At 40.8% G+C, this 25,879-nt stretch overlaps 1 protein-coding gene across 5 annotated transcripts in view; it reads left to right on the top strand.

The window, feature by feature from the left end:
• Nfib (nuclear factor I B) overlaps window positions 1-25,879 on the top strand; it is a 216,068-nt gene that overhangs the window by 181,567 nt on the left and 8,622 nt on the right. Inside the window, exons 9-11 of one of the 5 annotated variants that reach the window (XM_050157456.1) lie at window positions 272-437; window positions 3,484-3,566; window positions 13,886-13,974. The exons of 1 other annotated variant lie outside the window; for it this stretch is intronic. In XM_050157456.1, the coding sequence (XP_050013413.1) occupies window positions 272-437; window positions 3,484-3,566; window positions 13,886-13,974 (338 nt within the window). The remainder of the gene's footprint in view (window positions 1-271; window positions 438-3,483; window positions 3,567-13,885; window positions 13,975-25,879) is intronic. 3 more of the 5 variants (XM_050157457.1, XM_050157458.1, XM_050157459.1) reach the window with 3 other exon arrangements.

A 25,879-nucleotide genomic window follows, 5' to 3' on the forward strand; every position in this document is an offset into this window, starting at 1 on the left:
GTGAGAGGGTCAGGCCGGCTGAACTTTTAGGGGTATTGTAAAGAGGAAATCCCCTGTCCAAAGTGCACTAATGGTCCAAGCCTTCCTTTAAGTACCTTTGCTGCTGCTTCTTACTACTAACCATTGATTGGCCTCCAGTTCAGACTTGAGAGGGCCTGCATGGCGACTCTTCACCCTGTGCAGAATCCACGTTCGTGCACCGCGTGGAGCTGTTGGACAGGACGACTGCCTTTTGGATCGCTTCACCCGGCATTCTGTTTTTGTTTTGTAGCCTAACAGCAGTGGTCAAGTAGTAGGGAAAGTGCCTGGCCATTTCCCTCCTGTCTTGGCACCCTCTCCCCATCCCAGTGCAGTGCGGCCTGTGACCCTGACCATGACAGATACTAAACCCATCACTACATCCACTGAAGGTGAGGCAGCTTCACCTACAGCAACCAGTAAGTATTTCCGTAGGAAATGAGAAATGTCCATCGAAGGCACCATTGGATCTATGATCCAAGGTGGAGAACACGGGGACTTTTCCGGCTACCTGAGCAGATGGAGATTTCTCATTTAAGTGGAGCTAGCAGGCATGGACGTGGCCTAGCTGTCACATGCTCTCTCTTATCAAATTTCCATTAGGGCATCATATTTGACAAGGGAGAAGCATGCTTTTTTTTTTTTTTTTTTTTTTTTTTTAGCAAACAGCCCACAACAAAAGTGATCACCCATGCCTGCTTGTTCAAGGTAGACATTGAAGTTACACTGATAACACAACACAGTATACAAAGGTTTTCCATCACCAGAAGAGAGATTAGATAATTATCACTTATTGGAGCATTTCTAGAAATCAAACCCCTCCCCCAAGTGAATAGAATCAGTGCCTCTGCAAGATAATTACATGTTTACCTCACTGTAGGTTATGTCATTGTGAGAAGCAGTCACACATTGCGCTGAGCAGGCAAGGACACTGTGAAGCATAGGGTTAGGTATGTGTAAGGTCCCTACACATTCATTATCTACAGCTTTTTCTTTAAATCTTTCGGTTGTTTTGGCTAGCACCTGACAATCAGATGCTGGGCGTGTTAGCATGGCCACCGCATTGCAAATGGTAGCATCCTTTTGTAGCATACATCCGTAAGTCAAATGGTTCCTCCAAGTTAGCATATAGAACATTCAGGATTAGATGAGGAATTCATTTTCAGTTGGCTTCACCCAAACTACCAGCTTCTTAAAGGACATTAATGTGCACAGATGGGCAACTGATGAGGTTTCATCCGGGAGGCACCGGCGTGTTCCATCACCATGATGTGTTTCTCAGATTCTCATTGTTTTTCTTGCAGAGAGCAAAGAAAACCTTTGTGCTCTGGAAATTCCCTCGTGGAATTACACCATCAGAGACATCATTGGCTCTCACTCTCTCTCTTCTCTCTCAACCATTGGAAAGATTCTTTTTTTTTTAATAATTTCTATAAACATATAAAGAAACTATCCAAGAAAAAAAAATGGGCAATCCGTTAGGTGCACAGTGACTGTTCGGCACTTATTTTATCAGACCTCATGAGCCCGACAAAGCAGTAAGTCCAGAGAGGCTTAGGATGTACATGACTGTTCAGTGATGCTTGGTAATCCGCTCACTGGCAAAGAGTCCTACCCTAGCGAGCCTTTCCTAAGGGCACAAATGGGTGAGACTCCTCTTCTGGATGGTTTCTGTGCATAGTACAGTCACTGAGACGCTATATGCATGCTTTTCCAGTGAGCGTCACAGCCCCTTGGAGCTAAGACACAGTTTAAATAAAAGCACATAAAATATGTTCTTCAAAGGCAGTCAAAAAACAACTTCAGGATAAATGCTCAAAACCAAAGTTCCAGAAACTTCTGGTGCCTATTTTTAAGCTGATATCCATATATCCAATTCAGGGGACGATCCAGTGCAGATAACCAGAGCCCTCTCACAGGTGTCCCTTCAGTCTCTTTTATAATGAACTGCTTGTGTACTCGGGCTGAGGTTGTTCAAAAAGAGACATGATTTGACTAATAAGATTTCTAAAATATTCTAAAGGAATGTCTAGCTTATATAAAGATGGCTTCATTGGCCTTTCCCCACTTCTACATAGAAATACTGAGAAAAACGACTGATAATATGAAACTAGATGTTGATTTTATACATCAGTAAAGTTAACAGAGACCAAGGAGGCCTCTCTTTAATGATTGGAAAACAAACAAACAAACAACCCAGACAGGGTGTTCACACTGTGAGAGTAAGGCTCCTCTCTCACTTCCCAGCCTGTGTATTGAATTCTCAAGGCCTGGTGAGGCGTGGGGAATCCTGGCTGCTAATGGCATCCTTGCCTTGTTTAGCAGGATGTCCTGTGAGCATCCTCAGTGTTTTAAAAACTTGACCTAAAAGTCTCCAAGTTCAAATGATGCATTTTAAAAGTGAACATGAAAAATTAATACATTGGTTTATAAAAGCTAGCCTATTTAAACTTGGTGTCTGAATTCCTAATTAATTATCCTGGTTTTCATCCTTTCAGACCTCGTAGTGAAACATAGGGTACACACTCAGCTTTTCTGTTCAACCGGAGATGGAGACATAGGCTCGATTCTTTCGCTCCTTGTAAAAGGTAGATTTAAAAGCGAGAATCTTTCTGCGGGAAGTTCACCCCACCAGAAAAGCACTTGTACAAAAACTAATTCTAAAGAGCAGACACCCGCATCTATTCTACCTGGTGACCAAATATGTCATAGGTACCATCAGTTCCTCTCTGGCCAATCACAAGCAATTGATAGTTGCTTTTACACTAACAGAAAACGAAGGTTTTTGTTTTGTTTGTTGTTTTTGTTTCTCTCTTTGTTTATTTGTTTGGTCAAAAATGTTTCTACCAAACTGGAGGACATTCCCCATATTAGATAAAAGATGGAACTAAGTCATTCCATGTGATGTAATCCAACCGGGCTCCTCTTTTAGAAAAGTATTGGTGGATTTTTTAGGGTTTTTTTTTTTTTTTTTTTGGTTACACATTTAAGTCAAACATTTTTTTCATCTCATACTCATCAAGCGCATCTGCTTAACCCTGATATCAACAGCTGTCACTTCATCTACTGTCACTGTTAGGATCCCAGGCAGCCATCACTGATTGTCCCCCTAGAAGCAGGTCAAAGGTGTCTACGATAAAAGACTTCAGCGTAGCCGAGCCTCGACATCTAGACAGTACCACACCGCGACACACAGTAAGGATGCCCACACCTAGCATAGCTTGTGGATCACCGCATAGATTTTTTTTTTCTTTGTGGGGGCGGGATAGTTGATTTGAATCAATGATTTTGAATCAATTTCTTTTCTGTTGTTTGCGATTCACTCAGACAAAAGAGAAGAGAAAGAGAAACACCTTCTTGGTAGTGCCCCCCCCCCCCCACTTCTCTGGGTTTCTTATACATGGACAGGGTGTTGGTTCTGACAGTTCACGATTTTTATCTTTGTTTTTGTTCTTCCTTAATCAGCCTACACAGCCTCAGGCACACCTCAAGCCAATCGATATGTGGGACTAAACCCAAGAGACCCATCCTTCCTGCACCAGCAACAGGTGGGCACGTTTCACCCAGGTGGAATGGGGTAGCCACGCTTTGCTTCGGCGCTTTTCTCCGCGTTGCCTCTCAGATCTGGATTCAGGATGGGGCTCACAGGGCTTCTGAGACCAAAAATTGATCATTTTGTTTTCCAAATTTTTTTCCTCATTTATCCTTCGCTTCTCACCTGTCTGACGTTTCTGAAACTGGCTCACCGCCTCTCCCGTCTTCATAGCACCTAGCGACAGCACCCGCAGACACTGGGTTCCAGCTAGACAGTATTGTTCCGTCTTCCTGTATACTGAGGACTTCCTAGCCAGTGTGGCTTTCAGGCGCTGACATGGAAAAGCCAGCTAGAGTCAGTACGTAATCTGTTTGGACCAGTTTTGTTTTCTCCAGATGCCCCCCCCCCCCTTTATATTTTAGTCCAGGAGGAGGACGTATTGTAGCTGAGCTCACAGGCAAAACATTACCCCTACCCAAATACATTTCAATTGCTTCACTGATTTCAGATGCAATGAGACACTTTTTTGGGGGAGGGGAGGAGGTGATTCTGCCTTCTTACATCATTTATGCTTCAAGTAGGATTTTAAATTTCACATCCCATTAATGCTGTAAATTTAATGCAAATGAAGTGTTTACACAAACTGTGAAAAACTACAGCCAGGATTAATGGTGGCTTATGAACAAATTAGCCACAGTCGAAAGCATGCACCGCCCCAACAGAGAAATCCCATGATTCTAGTTATAGGGTCACAGGGATACGTCTACGCACTGCAGCCTTGAAGTGTATTTTACGAGGCATGTGTTTGCTGTTCTTCAGTTTGGCTCCAGAGCAGTTCGAGGTGCACAGGATGTAAAACGTCACATAACAAAAGTAGGCCCCAGTATAGAAGACAGAGCTGGGAGTAAACACCAAGTTGTCTCTGTGTTTAGATGAGGTTTATATATGCATTAGGCGTGTGAAGTTACTTGTGCCCGCATCCTCAGTTCTAGAGTGGCCGCTCCGTTTCCCAGGCCTTCCCTGTCGCAGGCCAAGGTGATAGTCTGTGTGCAGTAAAGGTCACCACATGCGGCGTTCAGAGCAAACCATAAAGATGATAGCTCATTCAAGATACTTGACATTTTGCAAGGTTAAAATAACAACGCAGAACACAAGAGAACTGACTGAAGACATCTGTGTATAGTTAGGGAAATACCAAATAATAATTAGTGGAATAATTCTCTGGAATGCTGCTTTTTTTCACCTCGAAAATTACTATAATATGAATGTGTTACCACTGCTATGGTTCTACTTAACAAATGTATGTGCTCTTTGTGTTTTTAAAACATATGCAGGATTTATAGGTTTTGGAAACTTGTTTTTTTAAAAAAAAATTGTACATTTTTTCAGAAATATTTTTGTCATAGGACTTGCCATTATTCTTTATGACACCTCTCTAATTTCCAGTTAATTTTTAATTCAAAAAACATGCCTCCATTATTTAACCTTTACCCCGAACACATTAGAATATTATAACCAGTCCCTTCCATTGAGAAACAATTGTCCTCTTTGTCCTAGCCCAGGGCAGCTTTAGTTTGTATCAATTAAGATTACTGTCAGGGTCTCCTGTAATCACAAAGTGCATTCATACCAAACTTACCCTCTCTCTTCACATTATCTAAAGATGCATCAAGAAAGCTCAGCACAAGGAAAATGTGAACCTCAACTGTGGGCAGAAATCTGGGCAGCTTTTACTCTGCGGAATGTTTATGACACTTTCTTGTAAAGTCTGACATTTGTTTTTTAAGTGGGCAGTTTTGAGTAAAGACCATTTACAATGTGAACATATTTTCTGAGTTCAAACATGGTTGCTCTTTATGAATATATGGCATGTATTAATCCTTGGAAGCAAAAAGCCATATACTCCACAGTTAAACATTTTAAATACAGAGCAGATAGACAATTTATCGCTTACGTAATAAGATTTTCACTTGAAGAAACTCAGTTTGCCAAATTCATAATGAACTATGATGTTGAGGCATGAAGAAAACACCATAAATGTATATCATATGATGTGCGCGTATCTCTTAACTGAAGCACCAGTTAAAATCTATTTCTTTACCTTTCATATTAAGAGCAGCAGAGACAAAGCTGCATATTCAACTATACAGTCATGGAGGGAGCGAAATAGTTTAAATGACTTCAGGAAAGGTTATTCTTCCTCCAGCAGAAATGGGATTGATTTACTGTGTTCTCTCATTACTTTACGAAGATTTAAAAGAGACCGCTCTTCTAAGGGCAGCTCCTAAATGCATTTGGTTTAAAGCACTCAGTGATGAATGCAGAGGAAAATCGAGGGGTACATGAAATAAAAGTGATCAATCATTTTATATTAGCTAAGAGAAATTCAGACTTGGAAAGGCAGTGGCTTCAGTCTGGAGGAGCTTTTTAAACATTCCCCATAACCTTTCCTAGACATGACCCCTTCAAAATAAATATTGTCATCAGGTACATTCTTCAGTTCATGTGGGCTGCTTTAGAAAGATTTATCCTTTCAGCTTATGAAAAATATTGATGTGCATTGTTGCATGCTATTTCTCCCTTAGAAAAGAATTTTAATATAGCTTCCATAAATTCAAGTTAACAATAAATTTAAGATTATTGGGATATTTTTGACTGCCTTCTAATAACCGCCCCACGAAATGACATCACAGAAAGACTTTCACCACAGCCGTTCCTCACACTAACATTCTCACATGGAAATGTTAAATATTAAGGACATCCAGACTGGCGGATTTGAACAGGCAAGTGCGTGCTTTGATGCTTAGTGGCTTGTTCCACACAGTTATTAGCGGTCACACGTTGTGAGCCCCTATTTTATAGCGATCACTCCTGACTAATGCCAGTTTCCTCCCGTCTGGAAATATTCGTAGTTGTATTTGTTCTGATGTTGGAATTTCACCTAAACATAAATGTGATAATTGCATTTAAGCTTAAAAACTAAAGTCACTTAATGATGGCAAATATTTCAGAGATGTTCATGTAGAGTAGTTGCTGACTTGTCATAAAGCTAGTCCTCCCTGTGAAGCATAATACTCAGTTCAGAGACGTGATCAGGACCTGCCTTTATATCTCCTGTCATAGTTTTGGGCATAGTTCAAAGCCTGGCACTGGTCTGTCTGAGGACTCATTGGCATAGGAGCAATCTTCACACCACAACTTGGACAGGCGCTTCATTCTGTTGTTACCCTTCTGTCGGAAAATGGTGCATTGGCTTGAAGAATTCTGGGATCCCGCTCTAGCAGCTGGGGCTCTGCTCTCTCCTGCCCAATGCTTTGTCCTCATCTGGACCACTTTCAGAATGCTGAGGACATCTTCTCTGACTTCCTTCTGAAGAAGTCCTGAGCAGTGAAATCCTTTCCCTGCTTCCTACCTTGCATGCGCCCTGTCCACCTTCCTTTCAGTCAACACGGAAGCAGCCCCCGTCTCCCAAACTTTATCTACTTGAAAGAAAGAGCTGTCTGGGAGAATGGTAGCTTTTACTAAGAAAGAATAGAAACTATTTTATAATTCAGTCTAGCAATGTTAATGTAAATGGGTATTAAAAGAAAACTCCGTTAAATTAACACCAGTTCTTTATATGCTAAGGTTCAAAAGTTTACCATTTTGAGGACTTACTTGCTCTCATAGGAAGTAATTAAAAATAATGTAGCTTATTTATCATCAATTACAGTTTGGTGAACCATTGCTTTCACAGCAGAAACCTTTAGTAATATACATCAATATCACAAAATGTATTGTAAATTGGAGCTATAAGTTTATAACTAAGAAACCTCCTGTGTAGCCAGCCATAAGAGACTCTCCCATTCCAAGCAGCCATTGAATTCCACCCTGACCTGGATACAGACTGGAGATGGTAGGTAGGATGAAGAGCAAGTTGCTTTGCCTTCCTTAAATGAGGCAGAAAGTCAAGCAAGCTCCTATTTGTAAGAAGTAAGGTTTGTTCTCACTTGATGTCTCAGAGCCATGTCCTGACCAGGTGCTCTCTGTGACGAGCTCCCTTGGCTGAGTGCCTTGTCCCTGCGTGGGACTTAGTGGCTCTTGAACTTCCGCAGTTACAGCTCCTGTGTGACTGTACAACACAGTTATTTCAAGTTCAATTATCGACTGGTTATGCTGAAATATTTTCAACACTTTTCTGGGTAGAATTTGAAAGTACTTTTAGCTCTTAAAGAAATTGCCTCTGGAGGAGTTTTTTTTTAACTAAGATATGAAGTGAAATCCTCTTAGATATATTTGTCCTGGCAAATGACAAAGCCAAAACTTGAAACATAAAAACTATTGAAAAGCCAATCATTAGAAGCAAGCAATTGAAAAAGGACACAAGTAGACTATCAGCAAGCTTCTCTGTAGAGCCAGGAAGCAAGCTATCAACACTCAGGCCATTCTTATTGTGACTGTTATCATAATTGACAGCGTGACGCAAAAGCCTGTCACGTGACTTCTGGGTAGATATGTAGATGGTAAGAGGTCACTTTTCACATATGCCTGCTGAAAAGGAAACACATTTAAAGGAAGTTTTTGTCAAACTAATGGCTATGCCAATGTTTAGCTTTGAGGCTAGTTTTGAAATTGAAAAAAAATTCCTTCCATCATCTGTCTGTCTTTTATTATTAATTCCTTTATTTGCTCTTCCTGGTTATCAAAGACAGGGTGCTAGGGTACTCGAATTAATGTCAAAATAAAATTATTTAATTTACTCTTAAATTCCAATCAATAAAAACACAAGGGGAAATTGTCTTCTTTCCTGAAACAAGAGCTTTCAGAGGGAAAAATTCTTAAGATGATATTTACACACTTTTGAGCTGCATGTGGAACTCAGCATAGGCAAAAGACAATGACAGTAATGGTGGAGGGACAGTGACAGACATGGTGGAGGGGACAGTGGCAGACATGGTGGAGGGGGCAGTGACAGACATGGTGGAGGGGACAGTGACAGACATGGTGCAGGGGGCAGTGACAGACATGGTGCAGGGGGCAGTGACAGACATGGTGCAGGGGGCAGTGACAGACATGGTGGAGGGGGCAGTGACAGACATGGTGGAGGGGGCAGTGACAGACATGGTGCAGGGGGCAGTGACAGACATGGTGGAGGGGGCAGTGACAGACATGGTGGAGGGGACAGTGACAGACATGGTGGGGGGGCAGTGACAGACATGGTGGAGGGGGCAGTGACAGACATGGTGGAGGGGGCAGTGACAGACATGGTGGAGGGGACAGTGACAGACATGGTAGAGGGACAGTGACAGACATGGTGCAGTAATGGTGAGAACCAAGATTTAGGAGTGAGGAGTTTGACCTTTGCCTTGTGATGGGAGCAGGTGTCTCTAACTTTGGGCAAGTCTTAAGAGGGGAAAGGGTCACATTGTCACCAGCAATTCTAGACACCTTACGTTCTATAGGCATAAATAGTTGTCATCAAAAGAAAATGACCCTTAGTTTTCAATTCTTAATGTATGACTTATGGTCAGTGATTTTGATTAATTTTAGGGGCTGTTCATACCCATTTAACTTTATTTAGCTAAGTATCAAGGAGCATGACTTCAGAAAGGGACAGAGTGACTTTGAGGTATCAGAACGGCTTTGGTTTATCTTCTTGACAGTTTGATTTTGATTATTTTCCCTGATCATGAAAGTTCTACTGCTTAGAAAGGAACTTAGTGAAAGTTCATTTCAGTTGCTCCATAAGCAAGTAGTTAATAGCAGAAATTTAACCCACCCGAGCAGTCAATAGAAAGCACGAACCCTCGTGTGAGGATTCTTTTGATGTGCCTCCATTGTCCCCCTCCCCCAGACTGTGTCCCAGAGCTATCAGGAGAAATGTGGAAACTCAAGAGAACATAAAACATACAATTCAAGATACTCCCTTAAGGGTCTTGTAAACCTAAAATGAAGAGGTGAATTTGCTCGTGTTGGTTATTCAGTTAACCCTAGTGGGTTATTGGTTAAATTGAGCGCTGTTGTCATTATGGCAGGGTGTTAGTCAGTCCACCGCCTGTTTGTTGGATCTGGCAAAGTAGGTCATTTTGCTTACTTTTATTTCTTCCCCAAATTTTATGCGTTTGATAGCTAAAGTCTCCTATATGACCATGAAGGGCCTTCATCTGAGTGTACAAACTTGACTTTAAGGCCATATTGATTCTTTATGCCTATCAGCAGAAGCCTAATTTATGAGCAGTATCTCAGGTATTTTCACTTTGGTCTTTCTGCATATGCAAATTATTCATTTTAATTACATAAGTAATTAGGAATCATTCCCTATGTAATAGCAGATGACCTAGAACTTCTGATCCTCCTGCCTCCACCTTCCAGGTGCTAGAAGTAACAGCACATACCAGCACACTTGATTTTATGTGGCATTAGGACAGGGGACCGATCCCAGGGCTTTTGGACACTGGGCAAGTACTCTAAGCTATGCCCCAGCCTCCTTGAGCAGACATTTGAAAGAAACCAGAGAGTTCCCTGCCTGGCTGTTTTGACACAATCTCATTTGAACTGTGCCATCAGGAACTTCCCCTCCAAACTGCAATCTGAGAGCATGCTCAGGTCCCTGCCTTTACTACTGTGTTCATAGTTTACAAGTGTTTTATTTGACCCTTATAATCATTGCTTCCCGGGTCGATCCTATTTCTTTCATTTCTTGTTTCTTCTTGGAATATTGGGCACAATGTGTTTAATACCTTGGTTTTATAAACAGTCTTCTTTCATTTGATAGGTACATATAAATTAAATAATTAAATCTCCATGTGATTATGTATTTGGCACAGACATGCATATGGTTAAGTCTGACTTTTAGAGTCTAAGAAAGCTGGAAATCAGCTCCCCCTTTGTGAGGTCGCCTGGCCCCTCCCCTACAAGGTCATGCTGCACCAACAGGCTGGGTTTCTAAGCTCATTTGCATGTGGTTTTTTAAGCTTGACTGTTATGGGACAGGAGGTCACCTCTTATTTTCAAAAGTAAGATGCTTGGAAAACTCACACTTACAGAAGGTTTGAACTTATGAAAATGTAATAGAGGTGTTTGTGTACCAGTTCAAATTCCAACTTTAAAATTTGACTAGAAATAACTTGAATTTTTTTGTTTTTCAAGACAGGGTTTCTCTGTGTAGCTTCAGAGCCTGTCCTAGAACTTGCTCTGTAATCCAGGCTAGCCTGGAACTCACAGAGATCCGCCTGCCTCTGCCTCCTCAGTACAGGGATTAAAGGCCTGCGCCACCACCACCTGACTGACAGTTGAATTTTTATCACTGACCCTTTCTCAGAGCATTGGTTAAACTGTCAGTACCTCAAATTTAAAAATCTTTATTACTTAAAGTGAAATTGTGTTTAGCATCTTGAATTATAATAATAAAACATTTCACATGTTCTTCTACAGAAGCTTAAATATACTCAGTTTGAGTCTTCCAGTATTAAGGATCTGCCCTGAATTTGCTTGGTCCAAAAATGTCTTGGTTAAATAAGATGCTTAAGAGCTGATTTTCTTAGACATTCCTGCCACGGGAATCTTTGGTGAATAATAGCTCATTTTCGTTTTAGTCATTTATTTGTTTCCCTTACTTACACTCTTTAAATTTTTACTTTATTGGGTAGTTTATTAGTTCAAATATAGTTAACAAAATAATAATAATAATAATTAATAATAGACAGAGAAGTGCTCTTGCTTAAATAACTTGGCTCAAGTGTGTGATAATAGACAAGCTGGCACAAATACTTGTCTCCTTAGATGCTTTGAAAGTATAGGCAGTGCTGGCCCATAATATAGGCAAACAAGTTAAAATCGTATCTTATAATTTTTAGTTAATTGTTGAAAACTAATTCAATAATTCAATATTAATTCAACTAGTATCTTGCCAACTTCTTTGACATTAAATTATTCTTAAATGCAATTTTTTATCATTTTGTATATATTTAAACATTTTTTCTGTTTTAGAGAAAAAATATTTTTAAAAGGCATAGGTGTGTACATGTACGCATAAGCATATATATTAATGATATGTGGAAATAAATAGCTAGTTTGGTTAATCTCTTTGAAAGTATATGTAGGAAAAAAAAGTTAGAACTTACATTGATTTTAAATGTGCAGGATGAAGCCAAAGATTGTGCACTTGAAATTTTTAGGGTTGATTAAAGAAAAAAAACGTCACCAACATGTAACTGGCCAAATTTGCACAAGAAACTCCCAGGAAGATAGTAGGGTCTCAGCTTTGTCTGAGATAGCCCATGAGCGGTCCTGGGGTCTTACAGTTTTGTGCAGGATTATCAGCGTTCAGAGAAAGCAGAGGGTCCCCTAGACATTAACCTGGGACTACTCCCTAGCAGAACTGGCTGTGGTGTGCGGAACGTACATCTCGCTTCCTGCTAACCTGACTCAAAAGTGTCATCCCTAGGTGAAAGTGGATGGGAGGGGGGGTGGCTCCTGAAGTGACCGCAAATGGTCAGGCTCTTTTCTTTCAAGGCTCAAATTTTGAAATGTACCCCACTTATTTCTGGTGATTAGCAATGTAGCCTAGCACACCGAATTTCTGTTTAGAAGGGCCCCTCAGAGAACTCACACACAGGCACGGGCGCACGTGCACACACACATTGAAATTTTTAGGGTTGGTTATACACACACACACGTGGAAGGGAGGTAGGAAAGAAGGAAGGAAGGAGAAAAGGAAGGAAGGAAGAAAGGAAGGAAGGAAGCCCAAGTCCTGCTGGAGGCTGAGGACAAAGTGTCCAAGGACAGTCTGAGCTACACAGTAAGATCTTGTGTATCCACCGCCCCCCACCTATGTCCCCTCAGTAATAAATCTTACATTGTTGTTTCTCATACACTATAGACTAAACATATTTTCTTCTTTGAAATAGCATAAATATGTCATCTGTTTATAAGTGAATAGGTATATATTTTCTCCTTTGTATGAATATTATGGCTGTTTCCAGAATACCTACTTTGTTTCTGTTTACTCTCTGATTTATGAGTCCTTTATAACATCAAGCTGAGCAGACGCCAGCCATTCAGCCATCTCTGCATCTTTCTCTCTGTCTACCTGAGGGGACGTTTTTCCAGTTCTTTGTAAAAACGAGTTCTACTTTAAATATCCAAGAACTTTAAATGCACCTTCCAAATTTTAGATTACATTTTCAGATAAAAGCTGTTATTCTGAAACCTCATGGTCGCTTTTTGACTGTGAAGAAACTGGAGTCTGAGAGTTAATAGCATTTTTTTTTTAAGCCCTGTGTTTTGGGGACAGAGTTAAAGCAATTTGTCCTAAGTGTAAAGGCTTTTTGGCTGTAGCCACCATCTAGAAACTCTCCCAGAAGAGGCAATCCAGGTGTGTTCAGCAAGGCAGCTCCCTCTCAATGCAGGATGCAGTGAATTTACCGCCCGGCTCTCTAAAGCTTAAAAACCACGATTTTCTAGAGTATTCCCCAACCCTGCCCCTGCCATGATAGATAAGTTTACTTTCTTAAGCATAAAAATAAGCAATATATCTTTTCAATAAATCTGCTAGCACTGTAGGGCAGCTGTTAACCAAATAGGGCCGGCTAGGGTTCCTGGGAAGAGCTCAGGAGAGCAGAGCCGCTGCTCAGATCCAGGGAAAATTGGTCTCAGGCCCTGTCCAATGCATTCCCCCCCTTCTGCACATGCGGGAAAACATTTACAGGGCCACGCCTCTGAATTTTACATAGACCTCAAGCTCATTTTTGACTCTTCCTGAACAATGCCACTTTAGGTAAAATGTAATTCGGAACATGAGAAACTGGAAGCCTCCCAGCCTCTCTACCTGTTAGGGTCAATGCAGGGCGGGGCCTTTCTCCTCTAAACTGCATGTCTTCTGTTTTGCAATCTGCATGCTTTACAGATATTGATTATTCTACTCTGCATAGATGATTTGGTATGTCGCATAGAAAAAAGAACCGCATTTTGATTTCCTTTCAAAAATAATCTCTCTATTGAACATTATTAACGTTTTCTTTTATTTCAGCTCAATTTATACTCTAATACTGGCTAATTGTTATGTTCTAAGCACTTGTTTCTCTGTATGCTTTAATTAATAGAGAAGCATATTGCAATAACTTTTTTTTTCTCAGGAAAAGTCTGGAAATTTTGCTTTATATAGTATGATTTTTTTTCTTCTTTTTTTTCATTTTTTTTTTTTTTTAATTTTGTTTGTCTGTTTTCTTTAAGTTGCCTCTTGGGAAAGTCAGAGTAATGCCATGTTCAGTACTAGTTTGCATGTGTTCATTTAAATACTAAAAACTGTAGTACTGCTCGATCCATATCTGACTGCTAGGTTTCAATTGACAGCTGAGGATTTGTGACTGGACCATGAATCAAAACGGCAGGCATTTATACCCCAGTACCAGTGAGGATACATTGGGAATTACTTGGCAAAGGTAACATTTTAATTATTTCCAACCCTACACTTACACCTAAAACTTACATAACCTAAAGTGTTTGTTTGTAACTAGTTGTACAGAAAATATGTTAAAAGTCTAGTTGTTTGGCTGTACCATCCCTATTCCCCTATTCCCCCCCCCCCTTAATTCCTGTCTAGATGCATCAACAGATTAACCTGGGACTGTGGCATATGTTAACTGATCATTGGGATTTCTCAACACTGTCAAATGTTTGGGGCAGTTTATAACATTTTTTTTGGTGGGAGCGGGAGGAGTGTGCTATGACATTTAGATTTAAGGGCCTGGAAATGAACTCATAGCTTCAGGCAAGATTTTCTGCTACCTGAGGATGAAACATTGGTTCTTTACATTATATGCGTTTTCTCATCTCAACTCTCTCCTCTCTGCTGACTCTAAGCTGTTGAGTGTTTATCCCTCTCTCAGCGGGAAAGACGGGAAGAAAGGTTTCAAGCCAGTCTGTTCCGCTGTTGTTCACAGAGCAAGCCCATTTTGGAGTGGGAAGATATTTCGAATCTGTAGTTAAGGAAGAAATTTTGTTTAAGTAGTTTTAATTTCTGTTTGCAGACTGATGTAACTGACTTTATTAGGTTGGCTAAGAAAATTATTTGAAAATAGTTTTGATATTATCTTATGTTTTGGTTTTGGAAAACTATTATAAAGTAGCTGTTATCTTTTCAAAACAGTGTGTGTCCAATAAATAATTTATGGTGTAATATATATTAAAACATAAAGATGAACAAAAGGGAGTAATGAAATCCCTTGCGCTTCCTGAAAATAGAGCCAACACAGTCTTTGCCGTTGCACGGATTGTAAGCATTCCCTTGCAGTTTCTGCGTGAGGTCAGGTGTTGAGTTGTTAGTTATGAGAAGGGTGTTTGATTTCATAGTGGGTGATGGGACCTGCTGTGGGCTCAAGGAGTCAAACATCTTCATTTCCTCACATAAAAACTACCTAGATTTTGTTTTCTGAATTTAAAAAAAAAATTAGATTTATTCAGTCAGGCAGTGGTGGCACATGCCTTTGATCCCAGCAATAGAAAGAAAGAAGCAGGCGGATCTCTGTGAGTTCAAGCCCAGCCTGGTCTACATAGCTAGTTTCAGGACAGCCAGGACTACACAAGGAAACCTTGTCTCAAAGAATAAAAACAAACAAACAAAAAATTAGATTAATTCATTTTATATGTGAGTGAATTGCCTGCATGTGTATGTGTGCATCATGTGCATATATGGTGCCCGTGGGATCGGAAGAAGCCATGTGACCTTCTGCAGCTGGAGTCAAGGATGGTTGTGAGCCACCACCAGGTGGGTGCTTTGAATTGAACCTTACTCCTGAACAAGAGCAATAACTGCTCAGCCATCCCCAACCTTGCATTCGGTTTTTTAAAAATTCTGTGACATTTAATTAATTTAACAATTAAGTGATTACAATATGACTTTTCCCATGTTTAAATATTGGTGGGAATAATCATCTCTAAAAAGAAATCTATTGGGATGTTCTTCCCCAAGAAGTTTATATTAGTAGAAAAAAAAACTATATAATATATACTTACAAATGGAAGATCAACTTGGTGGAAGTAGCTTACTTAACTAGTCTCAATGATTAATCATGCTTAATTAAATTGAATGAAAGTGGCTTAAGAGTCTGAATTAGTAAGCTATTTAAAGTTAATTTAATTAGACTTGATAACACGATGTTTGCATTAGTTTATTAAGTAACAATCCTATACTCCATGCTTTGCCTATCAGCGGAATGGCCTACGTTCACAAGGGTAGCCGATTAGATGAAAGAGTCTTATGTTTCTAAATGTGTCTCTGGCTGTCACGACTTCTTAATCAGTAGACTACTGATGGGCATTTACTTATTCTAGAAGAGGATAATATCTCTGAAGCACATTAAAACCAAAAAGATGTAAATTTTTGGCAACTTACGTTTTGTACAAGGTCCGAGAAATATTAAAATAAGAACTTGGTTTGTCCCAAAAGGACACCTATGGGAAGAATGACCACAGTGACTGTCAGCGTTTTTCATCCTGAAGTTCCCTTTCACAGAAAGCAAACTGACGGGACAGGCAGCTTAAAGATCATAGTGAATCTGGGCTGGGGAGACCACCTGAATTTATTGATTTCATTTTTCCCCTTCTCAGAGGATACTAATCTTTCTTAGGATTGGTGGATAGCTATGTGATGATCAAGCCTTGAAGTATGCCTTGGGTTGCATCTGCTCTTGTTGTCATGACTCAAGAGGGTACATCGTTGGTGTTTGAGGTGTATCTATGCATTCTGCACAGATTCGCTGAGTCGGGGTGGGGGTGCCACCCTATGTACTGGGACAGTCACACTCCCAGTTCTTTGAATCTGCGCATCACAATTCAGAATAAGCATGCTCAGGTGAGACAGTAGCTCTCTTGACTTTGCTTCCATTTTCAAAACTGGACACAACTGTGGGACATGGTGGAGCAAGGCTTTAGCCCTAGCACTGGGGAGGATGGGCAGACAAGCTCCTGAGTTGGAGGCAAGGTAGCCTATGTTTTAAAAACTTCATGGATTTTATTTTTAGATAGAATATTGAAAAGACAGATCCTGCCTGTATCACTGTCACTTTAAGAGGGATGAGGACAGCGAAAGCCATAGCTTTTTCTGCTCAGTAGCTTGACAATATTAGGGAAAGATAGATTTGTTCAGTCACAGACTTGAATGACTGAGGTTTAATGTGTTAGACAAAGAACCAAAAAACACTCCACGAGTCATACCTGTCGTGGCTATTGCTTGGTGTTTTTCTTTTTGTGGTTATTGTTGTTTAATGTTTTTAGCTGAAATAGAACTAGATCACTTTTCCCCCTTTCTTTTCTCGCTCCAGCCCCTCCCAGCTACCCACCCTCCACCCCTCCCAGCTACCCACCCTCCACCCCTCCCAGCAACCCTTTTTCCAGCCCCTCCCAGCTACCCACCCTCCAGCCCCTCCCAGCTACCCACCCTCCAGCCCCTCCCAGCAACCCTCATTCCAGCCCCTCCTAGGTATCCACCCTCTAACCCCTCCCACCTACCCACCCTCCAGTCTCTCCCATACTCCCCCACTTTCAAGTTGATAGCCTTTTGCTTTGATTTGTGTGTGTGTGTGTGTGCGCGCGCGAGTGCACTCGTGCACAAATGAGTTTATACCCAAAGGCAATCCATGAAGCCTGTAGATAGAAGGGCAGTTTTTGGGTTTGCTTTATTTTGTTAGGATCGTGTATGTTGCCTCCTGATTTGTCCTCACTAGCTTTCCTTCCTGCTTGAACCATTTGCCCTCTAGAGATGCTTCCGTGTCAAAAACAGCTTGTCTGGGGGTCTGGAAATGGCAGGGAGGCAGATGTGTTCATCCTACTCACGCTGGAGATCTACTTGCCACATCCCACCCTAGCTCAGAAACTCCATCAAGCGCCAAAGCTGTGAGGCAGGGTTTCACAGACCTTCCAGGTTACAGTCCTGAAGGGGTTTCTTTGCTTTGACCGTAGCTTTTTGTGAAGGGTGTGGGCGTGTGTGTATGTGCGTGTGTGTATGTGCGTGTGCAAGTGTGTCGCATGTGTGTAAATTGACAAGCTAGGTCCTTACTCAAATCTAGAGAAAATGAAATTTCCTGCCTAAGTAAATGGTTGGTTGCTGGAGTTGATGCAGAGTAAAATACTGAAGGCCTTGTTTCCTCTTCAGTCAGGGTAGAGTCTCCTTCTAGGAGGATGTTAGGAGAGGACCAGCTCAAGCTGGGTACTGCTGTGTTTGTTCTTTGTCCTCCTCCATGCATATGTTCTGTTGTTTACATTCTGTTGTTTTTTGCACAAGTGAGTTGTGTGGGTATTAAACACGTACAACAGTTACTTGCTAACTAGCTTGCTTTCTTAAGACCCGAGCCAGACTCTTGCTTGCTCTTCCCGATATGAAAGAGCAGCGTAATTGAACAAAAAAGAAAGCTGAAGGGCAATCTAGGAGTAATATAAACATGAGTTATTTTAAAACATTGGATGGGTGCTTTTTGCAGAGAGAAACTGGATTTATTGTTCCGTTCTCCTTTCTCCCCCTTCGCCCCTTTGAGAAGACGCGAAGCCACAAGAGAGTGGTTGTGTGTGTCTGATGGCGTATATAAACATAGAAGAAGCCTTCAGATGGCTAAAATAAACATGCGCGTGTTACTGAAGGATATGTTTACACAAACCATTTGCTCAGCCCCTGAAATAATGAATAAATGAAGATTTTACTGAAATAATTGGAAGGCTTTTTCTTGTTTCTGCGTATGCCATAATGGAAGGGCACCAGAGAGGTTGATCCGCGATTTTCCGTGGCAGAAGTGTTCCCGGTTCCTTTCTGTGAGTTGACTACTTCAGCCTGTCATTACTTTACACATGTTTTTGTAAGAAATTGTCGTTTATTACTGCAATTCCAGAGAGTTGCTTGATTTCCCAAGAGAAGTTTAGCAGCCAGGAAAGGTTATTTGGATCTGGCTGGTCAGGAGAAAGAGGGCAAAATGCAGGGGCAACAGTGAGTAGTTCGTCCTCAGTAGTCACTGTGAAAGCCGTTTCTCAATTCCCCTCCACTGTCCATACAGTTTCCTTTATAAGATGTGTCCTCTCTATCAAAAGACTACAAGATCAAAACTCAATAATTTTAATAGGTTGCACACTGTATGTATTCCCACGTGTGTTTATGTATACAGCTATGTGGCATGCATGTGTTAAAGGCATGTGTGCACTCCTGTCCTCATGTAGAATTCAGTTAACTTTTAATATCCTTCTTGGGCAATTCCTGCACATCCCCCAGGTTAGCGTTTCCTGCTCAGGGCTTCTTATCTCCACACAGAACTGCAGTCTGGCAGCGGGGTTGTTCCTGCGGTTCCTGGGGGGGGGGGGGTGAGGCTGGATTCCCATCGCTGAATCTCCCTTTCAGCTGTCAGCTCTAGAGTGTGTTCAGACTGTTAAAATTGTTTACAGCATCACTGGGTCCCTAGCACCACTCTGGGACTCTAATAGAAACGCTGATAAGAGAGATGCTCAGGAGAAGCCTAGAGGTTCCAGGCAGAGAATCACAAAGGTTACACATGACCAGTGTCTGGTAACAGGACAGCTAGCCGTCACTCTTCTTTGCATTTATCAGTCTCTTGAAAGCAGAGACTTTTCGTTCTCATTAATATTGCTTGCACCTGTTAGGAAAGCTAAAGGCGTTAGCATTTTTTTTAAAAAAGACTGATCTGACATGGTTTTCTATAAACACACGATGTCTCTGATCCGGCTTTTAAGAGCTGTGTCGGGACTTGTAGTTTTCACCTAGTTTTGTCCATTTATAAAGAAAGATTTGTCGAACTGGACATTTCCTTTTTATCTAGACAAACTCTTGAGAACACTTCCTAAGAAATTAATTGTATTCCAGCCAGACTTGCGTGCTGCCATCCCACAGGAAATGGGTCAGCAATCCATTAAGATGCCATTAGATAATCTAATTTGGAACTTAATCTCTAAATTAGCCATGCTCCATACTTGAAGCTCCATACTTGAGAGAAAGAAAAAAAGTTTACGTTTGAATCGATAGGGGAGCCGAAGCGTGAAGAAGGCTGTTTGTTTTTTCTGTAGCTGTGGTCACGTCTCAAGCCGTCTGGTAACCAGGAGAAACCAGACATGATGTAATTCCAGATTGAACTTGAACTTCAGGGACTTAGGATGGGGGAACAATGGGCCATAGGAATCAATAATGTCCATTTTCCACGTGATTATGTCTGGAGCTTTTTGGTTAACCTTTCTGGATGGACAGTGTGACCAAAACGAGATGATCCAGGGACAAGATGTTAAAGGAGAGAGAACAACTTTCTCCTTGGTGTTTTCCGAGCTGCACTGCAGATTCCAGCGGGATTAGAAAAGTTCCCCCTCTGCAGTAAAGCAGTGGCCCTGTTCAGAGCACTCTTTGTTCGCCTAGGTAGGACAAACTTAATCTTCCGTTTCCTGTCAGATGGTTTTTGGCAGCAGAGCCGGAGAGGGAGGAGCAGGATTCAGAACACTCTCAAACGCAAATTTTACTGATTAACCCTTTGCAGCCAAAGGAAGTGTGCTTAACGCTGACCCTGTTTGAAGATGGTTTATGCAAAGCACGGGGTAAACACGTACGTTCTCAGCTGAGGAAGTCGCCTCCGTGGGCCCACACACCGTTTCTTTACTGCTGTGGTCTCAGAGCTAGGACGAGGTGTGTTGTGACTTGGGTCATATTTACACAACAGAGCCTGGAACGAAATCTATTTTATGGGAAATGAGAAGCTCTAGTAGAAAAGGCAGAGCCCATTGCATTTCCACACAGTGACTAACAATGCACGGGTCACGTGGCAGAAACTGGAAAGTGAGTTTTTCTCCCTGCTTCACTTTGCTTCCGTTCCCTGCCCGATGAAGGAGCGGGCATCCCACGTTCAACGCTGAACTTCGTTTCATCCGCCTCTTCCTATACTCGCAGAAGCAGGTCCTCTCCTTTAGCGGCAAAACCGTATAAGTAATACTGGATCTTGCTTTTAAATAAAAATCCTTTGTGAGAGAAGCTCCTGGCTTTTGTACAAAACTCACATTTCTCTTTCATGTAGTCTGCCTTTGGTGGTCTGCGCTGTGAAAGGCGCTCTTCTGGAGGGCCAGTTTTGTAGGGAAGTGTCTGCAGTTGAAGAATCACTTATGCAAATGAGGGGAGCCGTAACCCTTGTAACAATAGCACTGAAAGGAGCCCAGGGGTGGAGAGGAATACAGACTAGAGAAAGGCCGGAAAGCAACACGTGGGCCTCCCTGCGCATGGTCTAGCGGCGGGTGGAAAAAGACCACAGTTAGCCTACAGTTCCATATATCTTTAATTGGCAAAAACCTCCCACAGCTTCATCAGTTGACATATGTGTGCATATGTGTCCTGTAGTAAATCTGTAATTAATCGTCTTCCTAATTTTCGATCATACATTTGTTTAGATCTAAAATATGAGCAAGATCGAATCAAGGTGCTTTTTAAAATTTGTCTAATTTGGCCGATTGAGGGGGAGAATTTTCTTTTAAATCCTGTTTACATTTAAATATCAGCAAGTAAGTTTTTGTGACTTTTCAGTATATCAGTTCCCTTGTTGAAGGGCTTTCTCGGATTTTTTTTTTTTTTTTAGTCGCTCTTATGAGAGAAGAGCTAAGTGTCGTGATGACCCTGTTCCCTCTGCAGCTGCAGTGTTCCCGTGTGAAGTCACTATTGCCTGCGTTCCTCATTAGATTAAGTCCTTCACTGGCTTGTGCCGCGTTCTAGCGTGGAAAATGCTCTCACTTTTGCTTGCTAGAGTGAACCCTCACTCTGGCATACCCCACAAGCAAAGTCATGGAAACAATTGAATACAAACCAGCGAGATTTGACAGCCTCCCAGTTGATGTGATTTTCAAGAGTGTGGCTCCCCAAGGATTAACAATAACGAAGGCTATTTACCTACTTAGTTAAGAAATAAATACATTTCTCTTTCATTACCGTGAAGTGCTATTGCTTGCCATTAGAAACATTCCAGGAGCCACCTGCAGTTTGTGATAGTTGGTGTTTCCCAGAGAGCCCACAGGGGGCCTTTGCCGAGCAGGTAAGGGCTAGCCAGGGAGCTTTCTGACGCAGACTATTGCAAATAGTGATAATCATTAGAAATCATCGTGCATGCAAATAAGATTGTTCAGATGGCGATAATGACCATGAAACATGGGGAAAATAAATCAAAGAAACCCGGGACCTGTATAGAGCATGTTGTTTATTTCCCTTTCCGTCTGGCCTCATTTAAAATGGGGCTGAGAAGCAACTAGCATTGGATAAATAAGTTCCAGTCACTCATGAGGAAGTTGGGCTCAGGAATGATTATTCTCGTTCAGGTGTTCTAGTGCATCTGTGCGTCGGCCGTAAGCCGTTGCGTATCTTCTGTGATTCACATGCGGTAGAAATATAGCGACAACAAATGGTCATGTTTTCCATGGAGCGCTGAGGGAAACTGTGAGAATGTGGTACTCTGGGCCTCCAGGACTGTGGTTAGAATCCACGTTTATGCAGTCCCATGACTCTACACAGTTGGGTACAGTTCAGGCTTCTGTCTCCTCGTCCATAAATTAGGCATGAATGTTCGCTGTTAGGACCAACAACGTTAAGGTAGGTCAGTCACGTAGACCAGTGTCTGGCAAATGACTTCTGCCATCTAAGTGCTATTGATTAGATGCCACGTTCTTTCTTCTAAGATATTAATACATTCAGCTTGAAGCCTGTTCATTTATTCCTGCTAGTAATGTGAGTGAATTGTTTTTCATAAGACAGTGAGATTCATAGCCTTTGAGATTTAAGGAAGCAAGCAGCTAGTTGAGATGCAACATGGTATATCTAGACAGTATGGTATATCTGCACAGTATGTATATCTACACAGTGTGGTGTATCTAGACAGTATGTATATCTACATAGTGTGGTGTATCTAGACAGTATGTATATCTATATAGTGTGGTATATCTAGACAGTATGTATATCTATATAGTGTGGTGTATCTAGACAGTATGCATATCTATATAGTGTGGTGTATCTAGACAGTATGGTGTATCTAGACAGTATGTATATCTATACAGTGTGGTGTATCTAGACAGTATGGTGTATCTAGACAGTATGGTGTCTAGATACATGTGTGTAGATGCATGTGTATGGTGTATCTAGACAGTATGGTATATCTAGACAGTATGGTGTATCTACACATATGTGTAGATGCATGTGTGTGGTATATCTAGACAGTATGGTATATGTAGACAGTGTGGTTTATCTACACAGTATGGTGTATCTAGACAGTATATCTACACAGTATGGTGTATCTAGACAGTAGGTATAGCTACACAGTGTGGTGCATCTAGATAGTGTGGTGTATCTAGACAGTATGGTGTATCTACATGTGTGTACATGTATGTGTGTGGTGTATCTAGACAATATGGTATATCTACACAGTGTGGTGTATCTATCTAGACAACATAGTATATGTAGACAGTCTAAAGTTTTCAGACATGCTTTCACTTTAGTAGAGGAAGTACTTTGCTGTTTGTTTTAGAAGAAACACTAAAACCAGCATGTTAGTAATTTGTTAATAAAATTATTGTTTAGCTTAAAGAATAATAAGTGATACCTGAAATTGGTGAAAAGAAATTGGAGGTAAATTTTTCTAAATTGTCATTTTATATGGTCGTCATGCTTCCTGTACCATTGTGTGTTTTATCACTATTAACAAAATGGCCACTGGTATGGTTGGACTTCGTATAAATCTGCCTAATCTTTGTGCTCTATTGCTTAGTATTTCTCAAGTTCTCAAGTTTCTTAAAAGAGTATCTACAATCTTTGAAGTGAATGTAGTATGTAAACCTAAATGGCCAATCTTATGACTCCCCCTGGAAAGTATTAGTATAATTAGAACGCTGACGTGATATGACCTAACGCAGTTTGGATGCCTAAGAATGGAATGAGCATCGATTAGTAGTACATGGATTGAGGCATTCCTCAAACAGCTCTTGCTATTTTAGTGATCTAAGACTAACAGGTGAAGCTTTTTACTTTGGATGCATGTTTATTTGACACCCTGTAGTTCTGGTTGGTTACTGTGTTAAAAGCCAAAGAACCAATCACTTTGGGCCTTTAAGGCACAGTCACATGATGAAATTTTTTTTAATGACCATCAGATATTGCTTTGGCATCCACTGCAATTTTTTCTCTTTCATTGAAAGATAAATAATCTGTTTACTCCTTTAGTGGAACAGCTATAGTTTATCCAGATTTAAGAACTATAAGTTTTAAAGGTACCATCTACCAAACTCTTGCTTTTCTCAAGTTTTTTGAGAGTTTCAAGCCACATTTCCCCCTTAGCTTTCACTATAATGTTACCTGGGAGCTATTTTTGCTTCCTGAGAAGACAGGCCTAGACAACTTGAGGTTGTTGCTCACTCAGTGCACAAGTCCCTTTGTCAACATTGATGAGGTTATGACATAGTTTCTGTACCGAATGGCAAATTCATTGTCTCCTAAAGCAAATCCATTTGCCTTAAGAAAATTCTGTTCTAGAAGTTCTTGCCAAGGTTAGACCAACATGTCTCTTCATAGGAAGGCAAATTATCATAGTGAAATGGCCATGGGACACAGAATTGTTTATGTCTGAGGACTATGTGGGAGAGATTGGTCTTCATTCCTTCACTCATGAGAGGAGATAATAGTGACCATCTCAAGAACTAAATCATCAGACATGGCACCTTCTGTTCACCAGTATGTCTATCTAGAAATGTCTCCTTTTGTGCTAAATCTACGAATTGAGTCATTCGGAACTCCGGGTCATTTCTAATTCAATTGCCAAGTCTTCCCATTACACTGAGGCAGTTTGTTAAATGATTTGTTGAGCTTCTTCAACAAAGACGAGAGACTCCAGTATAAAATGAATCAGGACCATCACTCCTTGACTATCTCCAAAGTCAAAGGAATTGGCTTATGGCTTCCCTGTTGGTGAGAGTCAGTTTACACAGATGGTCACAGTAAGATAAATATATTTTCCAAGATATCCGAGATACTTGTTTCTCAAATTTTAGTTTCGCTGGCATGTCTTTTATGTATGATCTATCTCATCATGCCTGCCATCAAGATGAATTGTGTTTTGTTTCATGACGCTGCTGAAATCTTTCGGCCTCTTTGACGCTTATTCTTCATACTTATATCCTTTTCTTACTGCTTTTGTTTCCAGGGGTTATGGGCAGCAAATGTTTCCTAAATATATGTTATCAGGTTTCAGTCGAATTCATCTTTAGTTTATCTAAAGGTGACTTGACATTGCAAAATCTAATGATAACGAAGTGAATGCAAGCTTGAAGCTACACATGGTTGGCTTTGAATGTTTTGGAAATCCTTTCAGCTATATAGTGAAACTCTTAGTAGTCAACGTATAGATTTTTTAATTGAACATAAAATAATTCATATAATTTTAACTCCCCCAGGAATGAAAACTAAGACTTATTTTATATGTACCCAATCTGCCTATGTAAACGTGTGGGTATGGATATTGGCGCCCACATGGGAGCCACAGTATGCATTATGCTTATGCATTCTCAGTGAAGAACTATGAAAATTTAGGTGATTTTTTTTAATTAAATGAACTAGTTTGGTTTAACATTTAACCTTATTCTATAGGCATTGAGTTATTTTATCAGGATTGTTCCCCCTATGGGAACTGCTGTTAGGTCTCTAAAGAATGTCCTTATGGTTTTGAACTTGACCTATGGATTGGTGATAAGAGGCTTGTAAAACCAATTTATGGGGTCTACATAGTGTTCCTGTTTGAGATTTACTTTCCCCTAAAGATTCATAAACAGTATCAACAAATATACTACACTCTGCAGTGTTGGTATGGCCGTCATGTTGGCCAGGAGATTCAAAAAGATTAGCTAAGCATTTAAATAAAATTTGTTGCACATTATACAGCATGAATCCTCTGTCTGTGATGAACAGCCGTTTGATCTGGATTCTTATCTTTTCTCCAGGTATTTGGTATAGGTGCCACACTTATTTTTCAGTCCATAAGACAGTCTCTCCAAAGCATACAATCTCTAGATGACTCTGTGGAGCTCATCTATTCGGGGATTCTTGTTGATTTCACAAGGTGCCTTGTTGTTGATGCTGTATTTTATTGCCAAGGTTATCTGTTGAGCTAGACGTTTGCTTTTGGCCCACGCTGCTTACTTTAGGTTAAAAATTATAGATGGCTATTTTGTCATTTGCCTTATTGGTAAGAAACAGTCTCACTTAAGGCCAGACTCTATAAGGAGAGATAAGACTGGGCCATTTCTTCCCCTGTGGTGTTCACCTTTCCGTCAGTAAGATAACTGCGGAGAGCAGCT

This window comes from Alexandromys fortis, unplaced genomic scaffold (assembly GCF_014885135.2).
Source record: "Alexandromys fortis isolate MF-2015 unplaced genomic scaffold, M_Fortis_MF-2015_v1.1 scaffold_64, whole genome shotgun sequence".
Lineage (NCBI taxonomy): Eukaryota > Metazoa > Chordata > Mammalia > Rodentia > Cricetidae > Alexandromys > Alexandromys fortis.